A 21770-nucleotide genomic window follows, 5' to 3' on the forward strand; every position below is an offset into this window, starting at 1 on the left:
TTCAGTGGAGGGGTATTGTACAAAAGAACTCCAAATCTGGGATTGCTAAGATGCATAGATGCAAGACAGGCCACAACAATCATGACTGAGGTACACTCCGGAGTTTGTGGACCGCATATGAGTGGGTACGTTCTAGCAAAGAAGATTCTCCGAGCAGGTTATTACTGGCTCATTATGGAGCGGGATTGCATCAGTTTTGTGCGTAAATGTCATCAGTGCCAAGTGCATGGAGATTTGATTCATTCTCTACCATCTGAATTACATACAATGTCTGCACCTTGGCCTTTTGTTGCTTGGGGCATGGATGTCATTGGGCCAATCGAGCCAGCAGCATCGAACGGACACAGGTTTATTCTGGTAGCCATTGATTATTTCACTAAGTGGGTTGAAGCGAAAACGTTCAAATCTGTGACCAAGAAAGCAGTGGTCGACTTTGTGCATTCAAATATCATCTGTCGGTTTGGGATTCCGAAGGTAATCATCACGGACAATGGCGCTAATCTCAACAGTCATCTGATGATAGAGACATGTCAGCAGTTTAAGATTATACATCGCAATTCCACCCCATATCGCCCTAAAGCGAATGGAGCAGTCGAGGCAGCCAATAAGAATATAAAGAAGATACTTCGAAAAATGGTGGAAGGTTCTAGACACTGTCCGCACTTCAGTAGGGGCCACTCTTATTTGTTGGTGTATGGCACGGAGGCAGTAATACCCGTAGAAATTGAAATCTCATCCCTTCGGATTGTTGCTGAGGCAGAAATTGATAACGTTGAATGGGTCAAAACCCGCTTGGAGCAATTAAGTCTGATTGATGAAAAGAGATTGGCAGCAGTATGTCACGGCCAATTGTACCAACAGAGAATGGCGAGAGCATATAACAAGAAGGTACGTCCACGGAAGTTCGAAGTGGGTCAGTTAGTGTTGAGACGTATTTTGCCTCATCAGGCTGAAGCAAAAGGAAAATTCGCCCCAAACTGGCAGGGGCCATTTGTTATATCCAGAGTATTGTCCAATGGCACATTGTATTTGACAGATGTAGAAGGGAAATGTGTAGAAATGGCTATCAATTCCGATGCAGTCAAAAGATACTATGTATGATTTCTTCCTTTGATTGTACTTGTTTGTATTTGGCATATTTTGAAGATTGAAATGATGAAGGCATTTTGTTCTGCTATCTACACACTTTATCCTTTGTTACCCCCTTTTGAGCCTTATTTATTTTCTTTCATACCCCCCTTTCGGGATCAACGACACAATTCAGAAACGCAAGTGCGAAGGATAAGTAAGTGAAAAGAAAAAGAAAGAATGAACAAGAAAGGAAAAGGGAAAATAAAAATGAACAGAGAGAAGAAAGAGAAAGAAAAGAAAAGAAAAGAGAAAAACAAAAAGAAAAAAAGGAGAAAAAAGAGAAGAACAACAGAAGAAAAAGAGAGAAAGAAAAGAAAGAAAGAAAAGAAAAATCACAACAACAAAGTAATTTCTATGACATGAACTACGTTCGACCTGATTCCTTTTAAGGATACGTAGGCAGCCTCACGGTTCGGTCTCATCAAACAAAAGTCCAAAAGTCCCCAAGCAAGGAACTGGGGCAGAAGTTGTGGATGTTGTAAGAAACCTGATTCCGAAAGTTGTAAGTCTAACCTATTTGAATTGTTTTGAGCCTTTTTATACCCTTTCTTTTTTAGCCCTATCCAAAAGCCTACATTACGGTCCAAAGAAAGACCTTCTGATCAGTCTTTGAGAAATGTCAAGTCAAGCAGGTAAAGGTAATTCATGTCAGGGGCAACACTCTGGTTCAAGTAAAAAAAATAAAATGAGAGAGTCTTATTGGTGAAAACCTTCACAGGCACCGTAAGGCGATGGAAGTTGAGAGAAATCAAAATGAGAGAATCTTATTGGTGAAAACCCTCGCGGGTACCGTAAGGCGACGGGAGTTGATAAAAATAAAAATGAGCGAGTCTTATCGGTGAAAACCCTCACGGGCACCGTAAGGCGAAAGTGAGTCGAAAGATGAACGAATGAAAGAGTCTTATTGGTGAAAACCTTTCAAGGCACCACAGGATGAACAAGGCCGAGCTTTTGGTAAAGTAATCAAGTCATGGAAATTCTGGGGCAACCAAGTAGGGCAACTGAAAGTTGATTTGGTTGGACAGATTGGGCCGATTAATTCGAAATGCATGTCATGATCATTGGTACCAGCTATTCCACCCAGATAAGTTTCTTTTTCCTTCTCCTTCGGTAGCAGTCATCTGGTTTTGGATTCTTCTTATCCTTAATCCGTGAAGTCATTGCATTTCATTTTCTTTTGGGTATTTATCTAAAGATGTTTCAATGTTAGTCTTGTTCAAATCTAGTGAAAAGGATTTCAAAGCTCACTACCAACTTCCAAAATTGCAAAGCACGGAGTGGTCAAAGCATACTAAGGATAACACGACGAAAGAGGGGAATACAAGGAATCACCGGAAACTTCATCGATGGAATGGTTTGGTAATGTCATGGGAGACGCAAAATTTCAGATAAAGGGGTCAGAGGTAAAACAACAGCGGGGGTATAGAACACTCGACTCGTCAAAAGTCATGGGGTTTGGAAGTCAGTCAGAAAGTCAAAGCGGTTCAGGGCCAGTTCGAAAAGCCAGTCAGAACAAACGTTGCAGCAAAAAGATCTTCAGCAAGAATACCATCAGCTAACCACCACTTTAAACTAACAAAATTTTCTTTGATTGAAGCAGGGGCAGAAAATTTGTTGGATTCGGAGAAACTATCCGTGGAGAAAAGCAGTCACCAAACAGGTTTGATTTTTGATTTTTAGGACCCTCCTGGAAAATGGGACCTAGTTTAAATGTTCAAAAATAGTATAATCTAGCATAAATGCATCCCAGAGGAATATAAGTTGGCGTAGAAGATTGCATGTTCGAGATAAAATTCAATTAGGAGTTTTTCAGGACCCTCTTGGGTAATGGGACTTAGCTTTAAGATTTCGATTAGATAACAACATTTAGTGTAAAGTCTGCTGTAGGGTAGTATAATTCAGCCATAAAAGTTGTCACTCTTAAGATAAAATTGGACTTTTGATTTTCAGGACCCTCCTGGATAATGGGGAGTAGTTTAAAGATCTTCTTAGATAGCAAGATTTAGCAGAAGTCACACATGGAGAAGATATAACTTAGATTTAAAATTGTCGTTAGTTGAGAGTTGTCAGGACCCCCCTGAATAATGGGACCTAGATTTCAAATTCTTACCAGTATTTGATAATATGATTCAGTTTAACACTCACATATGTGCCCATTTATCAAACTGGGGCAACAAATTTTCTCTGTTTGGTCTATTTTTTGTTGAAATCAGGTACTCGCTTGGAGAATAGGGAGAAGCCTTTCAAGTGAAGTCAGGAGCCCGCCTGGAGAGTAGAGAATACTTTCAAGCGCAGCAGTCAGGAGCCCGCCTGGAGAACAAGGGAGTATTATTTAAGTTTAGCCTTCAAATTCTTTGCTTTGTTTATTTTGAAGTGAGGAGCCCGCCTGGAGAGCAGGGAATACATGTTAAGTTGAAGTCAGGAGCCCGCCTGAAGAGCAGGGAATACTTTCAAATGCATCAGTCAGGAGCCCGCCTGGAGAACAAGGGAGTACAACTTAAGTTTGAGCCTTCAGAATCTTTGCTTTGTTTATGTTGAAGTCAGGAGCCCGTCTGAAGAGCAGGGAATACATTTCAAATCAGCAATCAGGAGCCCGCTTGGATAGCATGGGGATACATTCACGTTTTGAAGTCAGGAGCCCGCCTGGAGAGCAGAGAATACATATCAAGTTCAGCAGTTAGGCACCCACCTGAAGAAGGGGAAAACACCTCAGTTTACAATTCAAGGTGGCAACAAACGGATGTCTCCGAAAGAATGGAGAACAACAAGGCAACAAGAAGCACAAGATCAAGTTTGAAGATATAGATAGGATTTTTGTAATCCATAGATCATAGTCTAGACTAGCTTCTTGTTTTATTTTGACATGGTGTAATAAGGAGGTTCAGCAAGCAGTAGCAGCAGTAAAATCCCAGCTTCATGGTAGTCCCAGCTACCCAAACTACCCGAACTACACTGACCTGATTCCTTTATAGCCAAGGATATGTAGGCAACCTCAGAAGCAGGGTGCGGTCAAATCTTTCAAAAATGCTTCCCATGGAGTATTCAAACGGGCAAAAATCGCTCGTATCCGCTCACTTATCTTTGCACGAAAACTCCTTATGTTTTCAGGCAAAGAGGGACAGCTGTGAGCACGTGATTTTTGTCCTATATGTATTATTCCGACAAATTCAAAACAAAATAATTTTTGTCAGTGTTTGCAATTTTGTCGAATTTTGTGGCGATTGTTTGCATTTTGTTTGTGTATTTTAATTGATGATAAAATACAAAAAATATTTTGCAGTTTGCATTTAGGATTTAAATTTACATTTTTAGGATTAATAAACAAATCAATTATTTTATAAAATAGAAAAAATCACAAAAATAGTTTATTTTGCACTTTTAATTTTAATGTCAAATTTTGGTAGTTTTCCCTTTAATTTGATTTTTAATTATTGATAGTAACAATTATTAGGGTTAATTAATTTAATATGGTAGGATAATTTGGTTTAGGACTCAATTTAAGTTTTAAATTTCAATTTTGGAAAAGAAAAAGATTTTTGTTTAAAAGAAAAAGAAAGAAAAAATGAATTGGAAAAAGGAAGGAAGTAAAGAAGGTTCAAATGTGGGCTCAAATCCGGTCCAACCGTCCCAGCCCAAATGAAGCCACCCAATACCCGGCCCAACCCACGCCTGACCCGGTCCGGATCCCCCCTCAAACGAAACGACGTCGTTTCGATCAGCGTTGATCTGAGCCGTTGATCTCCACTTGATCGAACGGCTCGGAACTAAAGCTTGGGAAGTATATATATGTCCGAACGCACCCCCCCTCATTTCATCGTCCCAACACCCCCGACTTCAGAAACCTGCCCCCAAACCCTAATAGCCGCCCCAGAATTCCCCACCGTCCGGTGGCGACGCTGGCGTCCACTCGCCACCAAATTAACACCATGAACTCCCTTCCACCTTCCCATCCCAAATCTCTAAAAAGTTCCTCTCAAATCCCCCTCCATCGCCTTGAATCTCAGATCTGAGGTTAGCATCTGAAACCCTAAATATTCCCAGATCCACCCAGAATCACACCATGCAACCCCTCATCTCCTTCCTGCCTCAAATACGTATTTGTTTCATTTCAAAATGGTCCGCCAGTGGTAGAGCAGAGGTCCGGGTAGCCAAGTCTCTCCCTGAGTTCCTTTCTGGATTAGCAAGGTTAAGTGAACCCAAAACCGTCATTAATCGTTTGTCTTTTGTTAAGGACAACCGATTAATGACCGTCAAAGGTTCACTTTCTTCTTCAAGGTTGTTCGAGTTCATGCAGTTCTTGCCGAAGCAGGTTTGGGATAATTTCCTTTGCGTCGATTGGTTTCCTTTTGATCTTTTCTGTTTGTTTGCCTGGTTGTTTGTTTTTCCAGTTTTCGTCCTTCGGAATTTCGTTTCTTGCTTAATTGCATTATGTTCTGGTTGTAAGTTCGTTAGTTAGCTTGTTTGCTTAATTGTCAATGACAATCGGCTTCGTAAGGTTTGAGTTTAATTTGGTTTCAATTCATGAGATTTTCTTCTTTTCGCTAGGTTTCACTATATTTGTGAATTAATTTTGGAACTGAAGCATTGAGATTTGTCAAGTATAGTTCATCGTACGCATTAATTCTTGTTTCAAGAACATTTTCTGAATTCATGTTTATGTGTGAAGGATATTCAAGCTAGTCTTCATAATTTCAATAGTTGTTTTGAATTTCAATTTGTTTGAAAGTGTCAGCTCGTTTGTTTACTATTATTGTGATGGTGAGCATTCAGAATTTAAGGGGGGTAAGTGAATAATGGGGAACTTTAGGGGGTAATTTTGGAGATTGTTTTAACTTGAAGAATCTTTAATAACTGATGGGAAGCTTCCTAAATGGACAGCTGCCCAAAATGGTTAGGGAAAACAGGCTGTGAATTGAAAATATCTAAAGGAAATGGACAGTTGTCCAAAAATCAATTTTAAAAAGATGCCCTATGAGGGTATTTTGGAAAAATCTGACTGCCTTGCCTTGGAAGGCACACAGCAGACCCTCGGCCTTATAAAGGAAGCCTTCTTCTCATTCAACAGACAGTTTTTTTTACACCTTAGAGAGACCAAAAAGGTTGAAAATACAGGGGAAATCAGAACAACTGGAAAAAACAAAAATCACTGTTCCATTGAAAGTTTTTCTGTAATTCTTGAGGCTCTCACTTCTGAAACGATCTCTGAACAATCGAGGGCTAAAATGGTTTGAGCTTGGTTGGTTTTCAAAAGTTTGGTTCAAATTTTGGCTGTTTTTTTGATTGCTGGGTATCAGTGGTTATTTCTGCTGGTTTAAAGTTGGGTTCAAGGCTGGTTTATTGGTCATTTCTGAGCTTACCACTGCTGTTGTTTCGGTATAATCCCAACTCACTTTTCTTGTTGGTTTTTGCTATTGTGACCAGGTATTACTCAGCCCTTTGGCATGTGAAATGGAAGAACATGAGTTTATTTGATTAAGTTGCAATTTATGTTTATCAAATATTGTTTCCTATATTCCTGAAAATTACTAGACTTTACAATTAGCTTAGTTTCTTTGTTACGTTTGATATTTTCTGTTTCAGTTTTGATTTGTAATAATGGCTGAATCATGATCTTTAGCCAATTAACCGATATGAATTTAAGTCTGGAATGAACCTTTTAGAGTACTGCAACAAAAGGGGTCATACCTGTTTTGGCTTTGTTGAAATCAGTGTTTGCTTGGTTTTGATTTCTGCCTAAGTCTGCTAAATGTCAAGCATAATTGGAATGGCTAGCAACTTTCAATTGGAATGCATCTCAGTGGTTGTAGCGTGCTAATTAAAGTCGTGTATTACTTCATCTCATTGAAGTGTAATTGATTCATTTCCAGGCCAATAGTCAGTATTTGGCTTTTACTAGGTTTTCTTCTTTAATAAAAGTCCGTAAGCATGAGCTTTTCCTCTCAAGTCCGGTTCAAATCCATGTTAATAGGTTTATTTTCTTGAAATCATGTCAATCTGGGACTAAAATCTGACTGATCTTTACATTTGGTTTTCTTTTAGAAAATTTTAAGTCATGTAGTCTTGTTTAACGTGTTGATATGAAGTTAGAATTTAGTATGAGTTCAGATCTCCGAGTTTCTGTTATTAAATGATGAATAATTGGCGCGAGGGTTTTGCTATCATGTTGGGAATCTTATTTTCAGTGTAGAATGTATGTGGTATTCAAATGTGATGTGTATGTGCTTAAGGTAGTCAACATTTGGTTCGGATTCAAGGATTTTATGAAGGATACAGTGTTACCATCAATTTATTAGATTTGGGCTCAATTTGGGCCCAGAACTTCAGAACATTTGGAAATAGTACCGGGCAGGCCCTGTTGCATGGATACTGTCTTGCTGTGGACGCTAATGGGCCCAATCGGCTTTAATAACTGGCCCAATCGCCCAATCGCTACAATTGGGTTGGGTCTTTAATTAATTAGTCATGCCCTCTAGAGTTAATTTAAATTCCCTTTTAAAACGGAGTCGAGGTGTGCTACACCAAATAAAATTCCAAATGCGTAGTTGCTTTAGGCGCGTATTTTAATAATATTATATTCCTAAACTTGGGTGCGCATTTCATGTGACCCGAATACAAATCCTAAAATGTTGAATAAGATGTGCTCCGGACTGCGGGTGCATTTCATGTGGCGCAATCCAAAGGCACGTTTTAAACGACGTTCAATCTTCTTAAAAATCAATTAAAAGCGGTTAAAGGTTAAAATTTGCACATAGGTTCATCATTGTTTAAAACCAGATAATTAAGCCGATTATGACAATTGAGCGACTGTGCTAGAACCACGAAACTCGGGAATATTTAACACCTTCTCCCGGATTAACAGAATTCCTTACTCGGATTTCTGGTTCGTGGACTGTTAAACAGAGTCATATTCTCCTCGATTCGGGATTCAACCGGTGACTTGGGACACCATAAATCTCCCAAGTGGCGACTCTGAATTTCTTAATAATAAATCTCGTTTCGATTGTGCTTTAATTGGAAAAACTCCTTTATTTACACCCTCTTCCGGGGGTGTAGAGTAAAAAAGGGAGGTGTGACATGAGTTTGTAGTAATTCAGATGTAGAGCAAATTATAGAGAATGAATGAAGATCAAGAACATATTAGACAGAAGAAGAAGAAGAAGAATAAGAAGAAGAAGGAACGAAGAGGAAGGGAGAACAGAGAAATGTAATCAATTAGGCTAGAATTGTTATCTCTTTATTATGATTAATTTGTATGTATATATATAGAGTGCATATCCATGATATTGCAGCTCTAGATTACAGTTATGAAAAGAATCTATCTTAACTAACACTTTAACAGATTTTACTAACTTAACTAACTCTAACAAACTTTAACTAACTTAACTAACTTCTTGAAGTTTATGAACTGAGTTAGATTTTAGCTATCTCTACTTCTTATTTCTTCCATCATACTCAATACTCCCCCTCAATCTAGGTGGTGTAAAGATGTTGAGCAATCCTAGCTTGGACCTTAGATACATGTGCGGAGCTTTGTTTAACTCTTTGGTAAGTATGTCAGCTGATTGTTCAGTAGTACCAATGTATTCTATCTTCACAAGACCTTGCTGTATATTTTCTCTTATGAAGTGGCAATCTATCTCAATGTATTTTGTTCTTTCATGGAAAACTGGATTAACTGTAATTTGAATTGCAGCTTTGTTGTCACTGTAGATGGTTACAGGAAGTTCAACTTTGAAGCCAATTTCTTTGAGCATTCCTACTATCCATGTCAATTCTGCTACTGTTGAAGCCATGCTTCTATATTCAGATTCAGCAAAACTCCTTGAAATTGTAGTTTGTTTCTTTGATTTCCAAGACACAGTTGAATCTCCAATTTTTACTAAGAAACCAGTGACTGACTTTCTTATTTGTGGACATGCTGACCAGTCAGCATCACAAAATGCTGTGATGTTATCTTGTGGCTTATTGGATAAGAGTACTCCTAGACCATGCTCATTTTTGATATACTTAACTATTCTATGGGCTGCTTCCATATGAGATCTTTTTGGTTGTTGTAGAAATTATCATAGATTCTGTACGCTGAAAGCTATGTCAGGCCTTGTGACTGTGAGATATAACAACTTTCCAATAAGCCTTTGATAGGAACCTATGCCAGATATGACTTCATCCTTAGTAATTGAGACAAGTGATAAATGTTCATCATATTCCTTGGTTGTGAGTTTTGAATCACTGTCCATAGGTGTTCCTATTGGTTTTGCAGCTAAAAGACCAAGTTTAGATATTAGTGCTAATGCATATTTTCTTTGATGCATTAAGATTCCCTTTTCTGACCTTGCAAATTCAATCCCTAGAAAGTACTTTAATTCACCCAAGTCCTTTATCTTGAAGGCTTTCTGTAATGCAACTTTGGTATCTTGTATGAGTTCTAAACTATCACCTGTTATCAGCATATCATCAACATAAATGAGCACCACTGTAGTGCCTCTGTCTGTTCTCTTAATGAACATAGAATGATCAAATTTTCTTTGAACAAACTGGAACCTTAACAAGGCTTCTGTTAATTTAGCATTCCATTGTCTTGGTGCCTACTTTAGTCCATATAGGGATTTTATGAGTCTACATACTTTAGTCTCCCCCTGACTCTGAAATCCCTGTGGTAGTGTCATATAGATCTCATCAGTAAGATCTCCTGTAGAAATGCATTATATACATCCATTTGATGTATGTGCCAACTTCTTGCAGCTGCTATAGATAGAACTGACCTTAGTGTCACCATTTTTACTACATGAGAGAATGTCTTTTGGTAGTCTATACCTTCTTGTTGACTGTAGTTTTTTGCTACTAGTCTTGCCTTAACTTTTTCTACTTCACCTGTTGCCTTGTATTTGACTTTGTATATCCATTTGCATCTAATTGGTTTCTTACCTTCTGGTAAGTTTACTATCTCCCATGTATTATTTTCTTGTAGAGCTTTAATTTCTGCTTGCATAGCTTCAATCCATGATGGATCCTGAGCTGCCTCAGTATATGACTGAGGTTCTGTGACTGATGAAAAAGCTGCAAGGAAAGCAGTATACTTTGGTGAGATGTTATTATAAGAAATATAGTTAGAAATTGGATAATTAGCTTTGTTATGTAAGCTGAGTGATATGAAATTTTTTTTCCATATTGGTGGCCTATAAGTTCTTGTAGACTTTCTAGTAAGTTCCACTTTTGGTTTTTGCTTTGACACAGGCTGAGATGACAGTTGTTGAACTATTGGTGCCCTTGTGATTTGTGGCATAGGTTGTATGTATGCACTGATCTGTGACTGTAATGTGGACTGTATTTCTGTAGTAATTTCAGCTAGAGGTACTGCTATAGGAGTTTGTAGCTGTTGATTTCTACTTGACTCTTGATAGCTGCTAGAGGTCTATTGTTCCAACATTTGTGTGTGTTGTTCATCTACTTGAGACTCTTCTGTTATAATATTGTTAAATATAGGACTCTCAGTAGTATTCCATTTAAACGGAAATACATCTTCTCTGAAACTAACATCTCTGTTTACAAAGAAGCACTTGTTAGTAATATCATACAGTATGTAGCCCTTTTGTACTTCTGAGTATCCCATTAGAACACTTGTTCTTGTTCTAGGTTGAAGCTTATCAATTTCAGCAATATTCTTTGCATAGCAAAGACATCCCATCACTCTTAAATATTTAACATGAGGTTTGCTATGATACATTTTTTCATAGGGAGACATTTTATCACAGATGATGGTAGTCTATTAATAAGATATACAACTGTTTGTACACAGTGTCCCCAGAATTTCAGAGGAATATTTGCTTGAAATCTAATTGCTCTTGTTATTTCTAGGATATGTCTGTGTTTCCTTTCTGCTATGCCATTTTGTTGGGGTATAGTGTAATCATCTACTATGGTTAGAAAGTATTTATTTCCATCAATGCTTGAACTTTGTAAGGTCCCTATACATCCATGTGAATAAGATCAAACTTAGCACTGCTTCTACTTAAACTAGTAGGAAAAGGAAGTCTACATTGTTTTGCACATGGACATATGCTACACTTGTCAATAGTTTCTGTTATAACCTGACTACTAGCAGGCAAAAATCTTATTCAAAGTAGTACTAACTACATGACCGAATCTCATATGCCATAGTTTTATTTCTTCTATACTAACAACAGTAACTTCATGAGCATTTAATCCTGTTCCTCCAAGTTTTCCAGTAGACTTGTTTGATAGCAGATATAATCCATCATCCTCTTTACCAATCTCCTTCACCTTGCTATTGTAAAGATACTGAAAAACACAGAAGTTAGGATAGAAAGCACCTACACAATTCAACTATTTTGTAGCCTGTGATACTAACATAAGATTATATTTAAACTGAGGTAACAGAAAGATATTAGTTAGAGTACTATTATCAGAAATTTTACTTGAGCCAATGTGAGTTACTTTTGATACTTCACCATTTGGTAGCTGCACATTTTTTCCATTTGTACTTTTTAGCAAAGAGGCTCTGTCTAACACGTTTATATCAGACACCATGTGGTTTGTTGCACCAGTGTCAATGATCCGATCTTTAAGAATTTTGGATATTAACATGACTTTACTACTGCAAATACATGGTTCTATACCTGCTACATTGGCTGAAGAGCCAGTGCGTGAATTGGTACTTTGTTGATGACTTTGATTCAGCATTTGAACAATCTGATCATACTGAGAATGAGTGAAAGCACACACTCTTGTTTGAGTTATTTGTCCTGGAACTTGTGTCACTTGTGAAGGTGTATCTGTGTAATGTATCCTGCTTACTTTATTGTTTCCTTGGTTATCCAGTTGTGTCATTTGATCATTTTCTTCTTGTGAGAGCACATTGTAAGCTGCAGATGATCCACCAGATCCCTCTTTCCTTTTGAACCTAGAATCTTGAAGGTACCCTTTCAGCTTATAACAATTTTCTTTGGTATAATTCCTCATTTTGCAATGGTCACAGTAAAGATTACTGGTTTTTCTAAACCTCTGATTTTGATATCCAGTTTTGGAATACATAGTAGTAGGATCAAGATTAGGCATAGTACCCAACAAACCAACTGAGTTGGAGGCTGCCCCCATAGCCTTTTGAGCTTCATCACTTACTATCATAGCATATGCTTGATTTACTGATGACAATGGTATCATCAGAAGAATTTGACTTCTAGCCTGTAGGTAGTTATCATTTAGTCCCATTAAAAATTGATACAATTTCTGTCGTTGGAGATAAAGAACAAACTCTCTTGATTTATCACATTTGCATTCAGGTAGTGGCCCTAATGCTTCTAGTTCAACCCATAGTTCTTTAAGCTTAGTGAAATATGTTGCTACAGAAGCTGTTCCTTGAGTTAGCCTAACAATTTCTTAATATAAACTAAAGGATCTAGACCCATCCACCTTATTGAATCTTTCTTTAAGATCTTCCCACACATCTTGAGCACTATCAGCATACACCATTCCCTCCAATAGATTGCAAGAAACAATAGTCATTATCCAAGATTGAACTATGGCATTACACCTTTCCCACTAGTACCATAATTCCTCCCTAAAGTTTTCTTTCTTCCAAGAACCATCAACAAATCCCAGCTTGTTTCTTCCTAGTAAAGCTATTCTCATGTATTTGCTCCATAGAGAATAATTTTCTGCTCCAGTTAACTGTAAAGAGATGAGTGAAATGCCACTTACATCTGTTGCATGCAGATACAAGGGGTGGTTATGATCCATCACTGGTGTGCTTCCTGGTGCAGGTTGTGTTGTACTCGCATCAACTTGAATCACAGGTACTCCAGTTCCATTTTCCAGATTTTCTGCATCATTGATTGTCATGCTTCAATGATTGAATTGTTTGTTCAGCTACTCAAGTTGATATAGAATTTGCTTCTGCCTTCTTTACAGTTTCAGTAGATCTTTCAAGAACTGTGGATTTTTCAGAACTTTGCGGAAGTAATTGGACTCTTTTGCTCTGATACCATGTAGTAATTCAGATGTAGAGCAAATTATAGAGGATGAATGAAGATCAAGAACATATTAGACAGAAGAAGAAGAAGGAACAAAGAGGAAGAAGAGGAAGAGAGAACAGAGAAATGTAATCAATTAGGCTAGAATTCTTATCTCTTTATTATGATTCATCTGTATTATAATACATGTATATATATAGAATGCATATCCATGATATTGCAGCGCTAGATTATAGTTATGAAAAGAATCTATCTTAACTAACACTTCAACAGATTTTACTAACTTAACTAACTCTAACAAACTTTAACTAACTTAACTAACTTCTTGAAGTTTATGAACTGAGTTAGATTTTAGCTATCTCTACTTCTTATTTCTTCCATCACACTCAATAGAGTTACGTTGTATAATTTATCGGATATATGAGGGCATATAAAGAGGTCTATAAAGACTTTGTATTTATTCATTGTCATGAATTGGGTGTTATATAATCCTTTACAACAAAGAAACACGAAGTATCCTTTACACAAAAAATATATAATTTTTCGGCTATATAGTATGATTTTTCCACTAATTTTTTTTTTGGGTCAAACATTAAAAAAATTTATTTAGCCAAGAAATATATTTACAACCGCTAGTTCTCTTTGGACTATAAGAACTAGCTAGGCCTCCTATTTCATATTCCCACTGAACTTTAGCTTTGCTGTTAGGACATAATATATCAATTCTGTTTTTAAATTCATTTTTATGTGCTGGATTATTATTTTCCCACAATCTTAAAGTCTACATTTCGAGTTAATTCTATTATAGTACGATATTTTATTATTTGAAATGCATTTTCCTCACTCGTTTACGTAACATACGTTATGGGGGGAAAGTAAGATATTGGAAGCGATTCTTAATTACATTTTCAAATGATATTTCACAGTTTTTAGCTAGATTAACAAAGGCAATAATTAACTAGTTTATGGATGCATGCATTTACAATCAATAAATAGATAAACCATTAGGAATTAGATAGCAAGAAAAGAAAAGGTCGAGTTATGCAAAAACGGCAAGCAACAAAATTTAGAAGTTGGCAATTTAATAGAAACAGATGATAAACTCTCTATTTTATTTGCTTGTAATCCTATATATACCAAAGTTGTCACAGAGGAAAAAAACTATTATAAAAAAGAAACAGAAAAAAAAGAAAAGAAAGGACCAGCAAGTGAGTGTCCTTTTTCTTTCTTTATTCTGTTTTTTTTAGATGGAAGAGGTGTATATATTTTGAAGTTTATAGGTTCTATAGGGAAAATTTTATTTTGTGTCTCGTACAACTGATATTAATTGTATGAGACATTTTTTTTCCTCACATTTTTGTAGACCCGTATAAGATTGTGGTTCACAAATTTGTGAGACAAAAAGGGGTCTCACACAACTAATGTAAGTTGTGTGAGACTCACAATAAAACTTCTCGGTTCTATAGGAAACTCAAGTCCGTATATAATAATAATTGAGTTTATAATTATTTATTAATTTTTTTATTTTATATATACACACACTCCCCCGTTTAAATTTATGTGAACCCATTTGATTGGACACGGAGTTTAAGAAAAAAGAGAAGACTTTTAAACTTGTGATGTAAAATGAGGTACATATAATTTGTGTGATAATAAATTATTGCATAGAGGTAAATTATTTCCAAACACAGACAAAAAGGAAATAAAGTCAGTAAGTGTGTATATATATTTATTAAAGATCTTGAGGAAAAACCCAGGGACTAATACGTGCAGCCAATAACAACCGCAGAGAGTTGCCAAATTTCGGAAGAGTGAAGTTTGAAACTTTCATGTGCACCATGTTGTTTACTATGATTAGTTAATAGTTCGTCAAACGATGTCTTCAACATAACAAATCTTGTAAAAAGTAGTGGTTATTATATCTAATAACAAGTTGGTACCCAGAATCTGAAGCAACCATTAAAAAGTTATATACTTTACTGTAATTCCAACTTCCTCTTTAATTTTATTGTTTAAAATATACATAAATCGTGCAGTGAAATTTCTGCCTGTTGAAGACAATAAAATATTCGGTCACTACAGCTTTAATTGTTGACCTAAGGGCCATGTTTTTTATTTTCAATATAGAAAAGAATTACTGCTATGTGATCAGGGGGTTACAGATTCAAGCCGTCGAAATAATAAAAATTACTGCTATATGATCATGAGGTTACAGGTTCAAGCAGGTTCAAGCCGTCGAAATAACAAATATTACTGCTATGTGATCATGAGGTTACAGGTTCAAGCCGTCGAAATAACTTTTTGCAGAAATATAAAATAAGGCTGCATACAATATACCTTTAAACCCCGCACATAATGAAAATTTCGTGCACCAGGCTGTCCGCTAAAAAGAAAAATATAAAGACAGAGGGAGTCAATTAGATTTAGCGGTTGGCATGTCTCTTTAAATAGAAAAAAAGAAAGGTTGCACCTAACAAAACATTTCGACAACATCAGGTGTGCCTAAAGTGTCATGGGGGTTTGAATAATTACCAAATATATGTTAATGTGCTACATATATAATTTTGGTCCAACTCATACTTAAAACTCTTTTAGTTCTATTATTTTAATTTTTAACATATCATTTTATCATTAATGATATAATTTTATTACAACAATAACAACAATAACCCATTAATCCACCACTGGGGTCTGGGGAGAGTAGAGCGTATGCAAACCTTACGCTTACCCCAGAGGGGTAGAGATGATATTTCCGTGAGACCTTCGGCTCAGAAACAAATGATATAATTTTATTGATATAGAAAAATTATAGTAATATATTTAAGATCCAAAATTTTAAAAGTCTAAATATTTTTTATTATCTTTGTACTTAGTCAATGTTAATTAAAATTGAGGTAATAGTAATTGTTAACACTTCCAAAATGTCAACAAAATACCACCATCCACATGGCCATCTCCTACATCATATGTAATATTTTAAAGATGGTACCACCAAATTAACGTAAAATAAAAAGAAGAAAAACTTTATACTACAAAAATCATGTACTCCAGGTGAAAATTACTACAGCTTTCTAATTTGAAGAGAAAATAAGGAAAGAATTACAAGTGGAGGAAGAAAAGAGAGCACGTGATCTCACGTGGCATGGGGTTATATATTATAGTACTAGTAGTAGTGTTAGGGAAGGTAGCTGCGGCTACATCAATCACAACTCACTTATATTCCCATTCTCCCCAGCTGTCACCCAGTTGGCCTCTTCAAAGTTAGGCATATTCCTTTCCGATAGGAGTGGCAAACATGCGTGCCCGTTCGGATATGGTTCAGGTCCAAATCGTGTAATGAAAAAGTGGGCAAATTATTCGATCCGACCTATAATTAATACAGATAAAAAATATTAATTAATCGGTCCATATTATCCATTACTTCTTGCACATGATCACTTTTGGAGAATTGAAACAAATTTACCTTTATAATTGTTGGAATTTGAGTCTTTATGGTGGAATATTAATAGTGTGGGGGAAGGTATGGTGCTTGAGGGTTTTTCCTGGTGGACTTCCATTTTAATTGAAACAAGCAGTTTTCTAATACGTCAAACTATTCTAATTGGTTCAGTTTTTTAGTGATAAAATGAGTTAATTTAGATTCTTAATTCAATAAAGTATTTACCATCATTTATCAAAATATCATATGTTTAGGTCAAATGATGCGAACGATCAATCTGATTACGAAATCAATTAGTCATCTTAGAAATGTTCGGTGTGAGCAACATTCTTTTTATTTTAGTTTTAGTTTTTTCCACTTGTGACATTTGATGTAAAAGAGCTTTTGACTTCTCAATGGTTATATATAAATATCAGCACATATATACATGAATCACATTATCAAGTCGAAAATATTCTGTTAAACTTCCTCGTCAATTTTGAATAGTTCAAGGATACATATTGATCGTTCGCCTGTTCAAATTTAAGTTTTAATTTTGTAAAAACTAAGAAAATTATGACGCGTTTAAGTTGTAAGATTGCGTTTTCTCTTTTATTTCTGCGAATAATTACAATGACGACGAAAGTCATAAATGTAAGCCAAGACGTGATGTCCACGTAATGATTTATGGCATCGAAATTACTTTGAAGACAAATTCAATTAGGTAAATCAAGGATCTTTAACTCGAAATGCACAAAGAAGGAAACGTAACAGTAACTTAGGCAAACGTAGAGATTTAATTTAGACACTTGTTACCTTCCAAATTATAAAATGCCTCGTAAGATTGATCTCAATTCAATTGACCTCTTAAACCTTTTTGGGTTCGAAACCGATGCTTAATTAACTTCTTATTATTACATTTATTAAGAATATTCTCAAGCTCATATTTGCTCGTAGCTTTAAACATTTGAAACGAGAATTATGTTTATGTAAACTGTGCCAACGTTTATCATGATTAGTCTTATTATAAATAGTTATAATTAATTATTTTAAATAAAACCAATAACCCAATGAAAAATATGGCAATAAATAAGAAAAATTATGCAAAATTGACTAGTTAAGTCAAAAGCTTACAAGTACAATTTTATAAGCAAACATTAAGAAAAGGGCCACTTAAAGCAAAATAAAGTAGCGGTATATAAAAGAAAGCTAGAGAGAAAAATATTAGGCCTGGGACTCTACTTTTGAGTAATACTAGTATAAGTTGTTGCAAATACATAATTTTCGCATAATTAGGATGTGAACCAAATAATTAAATATAAATTCAATTATATCAAACCTGCACGTGAAATAAATCTTTCCAAACAGAGCATTTTCATCCCCCCAGTTTATCTAATTTGGAGGTAAATAATGGATATGCCAAAAAGATATATATGTGACATTGGGTAGAAGAGGAAGAGATATAAAAAAAAAAAAAAAAAACTTAAAAATAATTACAAAAAATACACTAGAGCTAACTACTAACTATACCCAACCGAAAATTATGTCTTTTCTCATAACAAACTTCCACGTATAGTATTTCATTAAACAACTCCAATAATTAAATTCCAAAACTTACCAACTACGAAAACCCTTTACCTTTTTTTTGTTTTTGTAATTACTAAATTAATCTCCACGGATTACGTAATTCCCCATTATAATCACCTTTAGATTATACACTCATTCAACTGAATCGCACGCGCACCTTAAACCGCGCGTGTAAACAGTAGCATTGAGCTTGCAGTTTTTATATATAGTATATAATCAAGCCAACCCCATGCCATCCAGAAATGATAGATAATGACAGCGAAAAAGAGCAATAAAAAATCCCATATTTTTCTCTGTATTTATGGTAATAAAATTAAAAGTGAGTTTTTGAGTATAATCACTGAATACAGTCTTTTTGTTCGAATTTACCATTGTTGAACGAATCTGGATATTCAATATGTATATATATGGTAATTTATTGACCTTTCCTTTTCCAGAACTCTCCCTTTCCTTCTATTCTTTCCTTCACCATACTGCTGTATCAATAATGTCACATTAATATATAGGGAGAGAAACTACTTGAGAACGTTAATCATATTTTCTCAACAAAGAAAAAAACCCAGAAACCCAGATGAAAATGGGTCATTTTGGGTTTTTTGATATTACAGTGGTTTGTTTTCTGTTAGCTCTATCGTTTTCGCGGTGTTATGGGATTCGTAGTTTTCCTGAGGAGAGACGATTTGCGGAGGCGCCGGAGTACAGGAACGGCGTCGGATGTCCGGTAACGGCGGAGGGCAAAACGTTATCGTCTTGTGATGCCTCATTGGTCCACGTGGCGATGACGTTGGATTCCGAGTACCTCCGTGGATCCATGGCGGCTGTTCACTCAGTCCTCCGCCACGCGTCCTGTCCAGAACACGTCTTCTTCCACTTCATCGCCGCTGAGTTCGACGCGACGAGCCCGCGAGTTTTGACAAAGCTGGTCCGATCCATTTTCCCTTCGCTCAACTTCAAAGTCTACATTTTCAGAGAAGACACAGTCCTAAATCTCATCTCTTCATCGATCCGACAAGCTCTCGAAAACCCGTTAAACTACGCCCGAAACTATTTGGGCGATATGCTAGACCCGTGTGTGACACGTGTCATTTACTTAGACTCCGACGTAGTACTCGTCGACGATATTCAGAAGCTGTGGAAGGTGAACCTTACCGGGTCCCGAATCATCGGAGCACCGGAATACTGCCACGCGAATTTCACGATATACTTCACCGATACATTCTGGTCCGACCCGATATTGCCCCGGGTGTTCGGGTCGAGAAACCCTTGTTATTTCAACACGGGCGTAATGGTAATGGACTTGAAGAAATGGAGAGAAGGAAATTACAGGCAGAAAATAGAGAGGTGGATGGAGTTACAGAGACAAAAGAGGATTTACGAATTGGGCTCGTTGCCGCCGTTTTTGCTCGTATTTGGTGGGCTCGTCGAGCCCATTAATCACCGGTGGAATCAACATGGGCTCGGCGGTGATAATGTAAAAGGCTCGTGTAGGTCATTACATCCAGGTCCAGTAAGTTTGTTACATTGGAGTGGAAAAGGAAAACCATGGGTTAGACTTGATGAGAAAAGACCATGTCCGTTGGATTATCTTTGGGAGCCTTATGATTTATACAAGCACAATTACAGGAGCAAAGTGAGACATAATTTGGGTTTTTTAACTAGTTCTAATCCTTTTGGTTACTCTAATTATTTCATTTGATTGATCATTCTTTTACACTTTTTTTGGTTGACAAGGTGATTTAAGTGATTCTTTGATAGCCTTGTACAGAGTGATTAGATGGAAAAAAATGATGTAATGTGTTTTATTTAGGAGTTAAATTTTTTTGCTGGTTCCACGGACTTGGAACAATTTTGGAGAATTGATTCGGTTTATATGTTGGTATATACTTGAGAAGAGGAATAACTCGTTTCTTGTTTCTTTCTCTTGGTATTTCTAATTTCTCCCATTTGAAGACTCCACATAATTACACAAGTTTGTTAATAATGTTGCTACAGTCAATTTTCTTGAGATTAAATGACTGCCAAAATTTTCAAATAGTACTCTTGGGATTATTATCTCACTTCCGATGTGGATAGTTAATATCAAGATTTTGGTATAAAATTTATATTGGTATTAACTAATATTCATTATCAAATATGAAATAATTGCAAACAACAATAACAACAACGAACCCAATGTATTCTCATAAACGAGATCGGGAGAGAGTATTGTGTATGCAGACGTTACCCCTACCTTATAAAGATAGAGAGGTTGTTTCCGATAGACAAGTATGAAATAATTACCATTTCAACTTTTATTTCGGGATTAATATCTTAATCCCGATAACCAAACGATCCCTCGGAGACGAGTTAGTAATCTTTGTGTTTCCCATTTTCAGCCAATTAGTATAACCTACGCATAATCTTTGTGTCCATTTCAGCCAACCAGTATAATCTAAGCATACTTATGTGTTACTTTCAACGTAATTTTTATGGTACTTCTTTTAATAGCATCGGCCGAAGTCAGTTTATATGTATATTAACTAATTTATCGAATGTCTTACTTCCACCAATATAGATAACAGACAACCATATCTATCATACTATCACTTAGAAAAATGAAAAAAAAAATCATTTAGAGATAACTCTGTCTACTAACACTTAAATATTTTTTTGTCCTTATTGCGAATTTTAACCCTAGTCTTTCATGCTTCATTGCCTAACACGTTTAGATGTTTCTAAAATATAGGTATCTTAGTAACGGAAGCTTAGTTAGCTTTCGTTCTCTTGATTAGGTAATGTTAATAATTGTTTATCTTTCTTTCTTTTGTTAGGAAAAAGATTAATGTGACTAGGAACTTTATAGAAAGAATTAATGATTGGGGGAGTTGACAAAGTAAAGATAAACATAAAACGGCGAATAGAAAAGATGAAGTGTTAAAAAAGGGAATGTCCAACTCCAACTCATAAGGGGAAGCTTTAAGCTTTAGTTGTTACTTAGCATCAAAGTAGTAGTTTTCAAAATCAATTTTTCTAATTTCTATTTGGAGGTTCCTTTGCAAGAAGGATATGCTTAAAATATATACTTGACTTGTCCAACTTGTAGTTGTAAAATTTTTGTGTGTATGATTTGTGGGGCTCCAAATTTTTAATGTGAATATCAAAGTGAAGCACATGGAAAATAGCTGGAAGTGTTCTTTGCCTTTGATAACCATTGACTTCAACCATTGATGTTTTAATATTTGTTTGGTTTCTATTATGTCCACAAATACTCAAAAGAAATCGTGCCAAATACGATCTCTTTGTTATGAACTTTAGCCACTATTTGCACAGGCAAGCTGACCATTCATAGTTTGGTCGGTCTAGTGAACATTTCCTTGCCCTATAGTATCTAATTGGGATTATGGCTTTTCACATTGATGTGTACGTACGTGCCATGCTTCATTAATTCATGAAAAATAAATCTTTTTCTTTTTTATTTGGACCAATTTTCCTAATTTGGGTACAAGAATTCATTGACATTGTGAGAGTTAATTAAATGGGTCGCTTCAAACCTAGAGCTGACATTTAAATTGAAAATTAACATCAGATCGCGGCTATCCAAAAAAATGCAAAATAAAATGGAAGATCACAAAATGTAATAAAACAAGGAAATGAAACTTTTACTG

General features: G+C 36.0%; 2 protein-coding genes across 2 annotated transcripts; one reads left to right on the forward strand and one right to left on the reverse strand.

Moving 5' to 3' along the window:
- Positions 1-9194: 9194 nt before the first annotated feature.
- On the reverse strand, positions 9195-12990 carry LOC142174329 (uncharacterized). The gene is made up of 7 exons (XM_075240108.1): positions 12698-12990; positions 11587-12517; positions 11311-11430; positions 10649-10792; positions 9946-10543; positions 9756-9820; positions 9195-9626 (listed from the first exon to the last, which is right to left on the reverse strand). The coding sequence occupies exons 1-7, from the start codon at positions 12988-12990 to the stop codon at positions 9195-9197; spliced, it is 2583 nt and encodes an 860-aa protein (XP_075096209.1).
- Positions 12991-18378: 5388 nt separating this feature from the next.
- On the forward strand, positions 18379-20040 carry LOC107803382 (putative galacturonosyltransferase-like 9). Its single transcript, XM_016627084.2, has one exon. The coding sequence runs from the start codon at positions 18698-18700 to the stop codon at positions 19820-19822; it is 1125 nt and encodes a 374-aa protein (XP_016482570.1). The 5' UTR covers positions 18379-18697; the 3' UTR covers positions 19823-20040.
- Positions 20041-21770: the final 1730 nt, after the last annotated feature.

This window comes from Nicotiana tabacum, chromosome 20 (assembly GCF_000715075.1).
Source record: "Nicotiana tabacum cultivar K326 chromosome 20, ASM71507v2, whole genome shotgun sequence".
Taxonomy (NCBI): Eukaryota; Viridiplantae; Streptophyta; class Magnoliopsida; order Solanales; family Solanaceae; genus Nicotiana; species Nicotiana tabacum.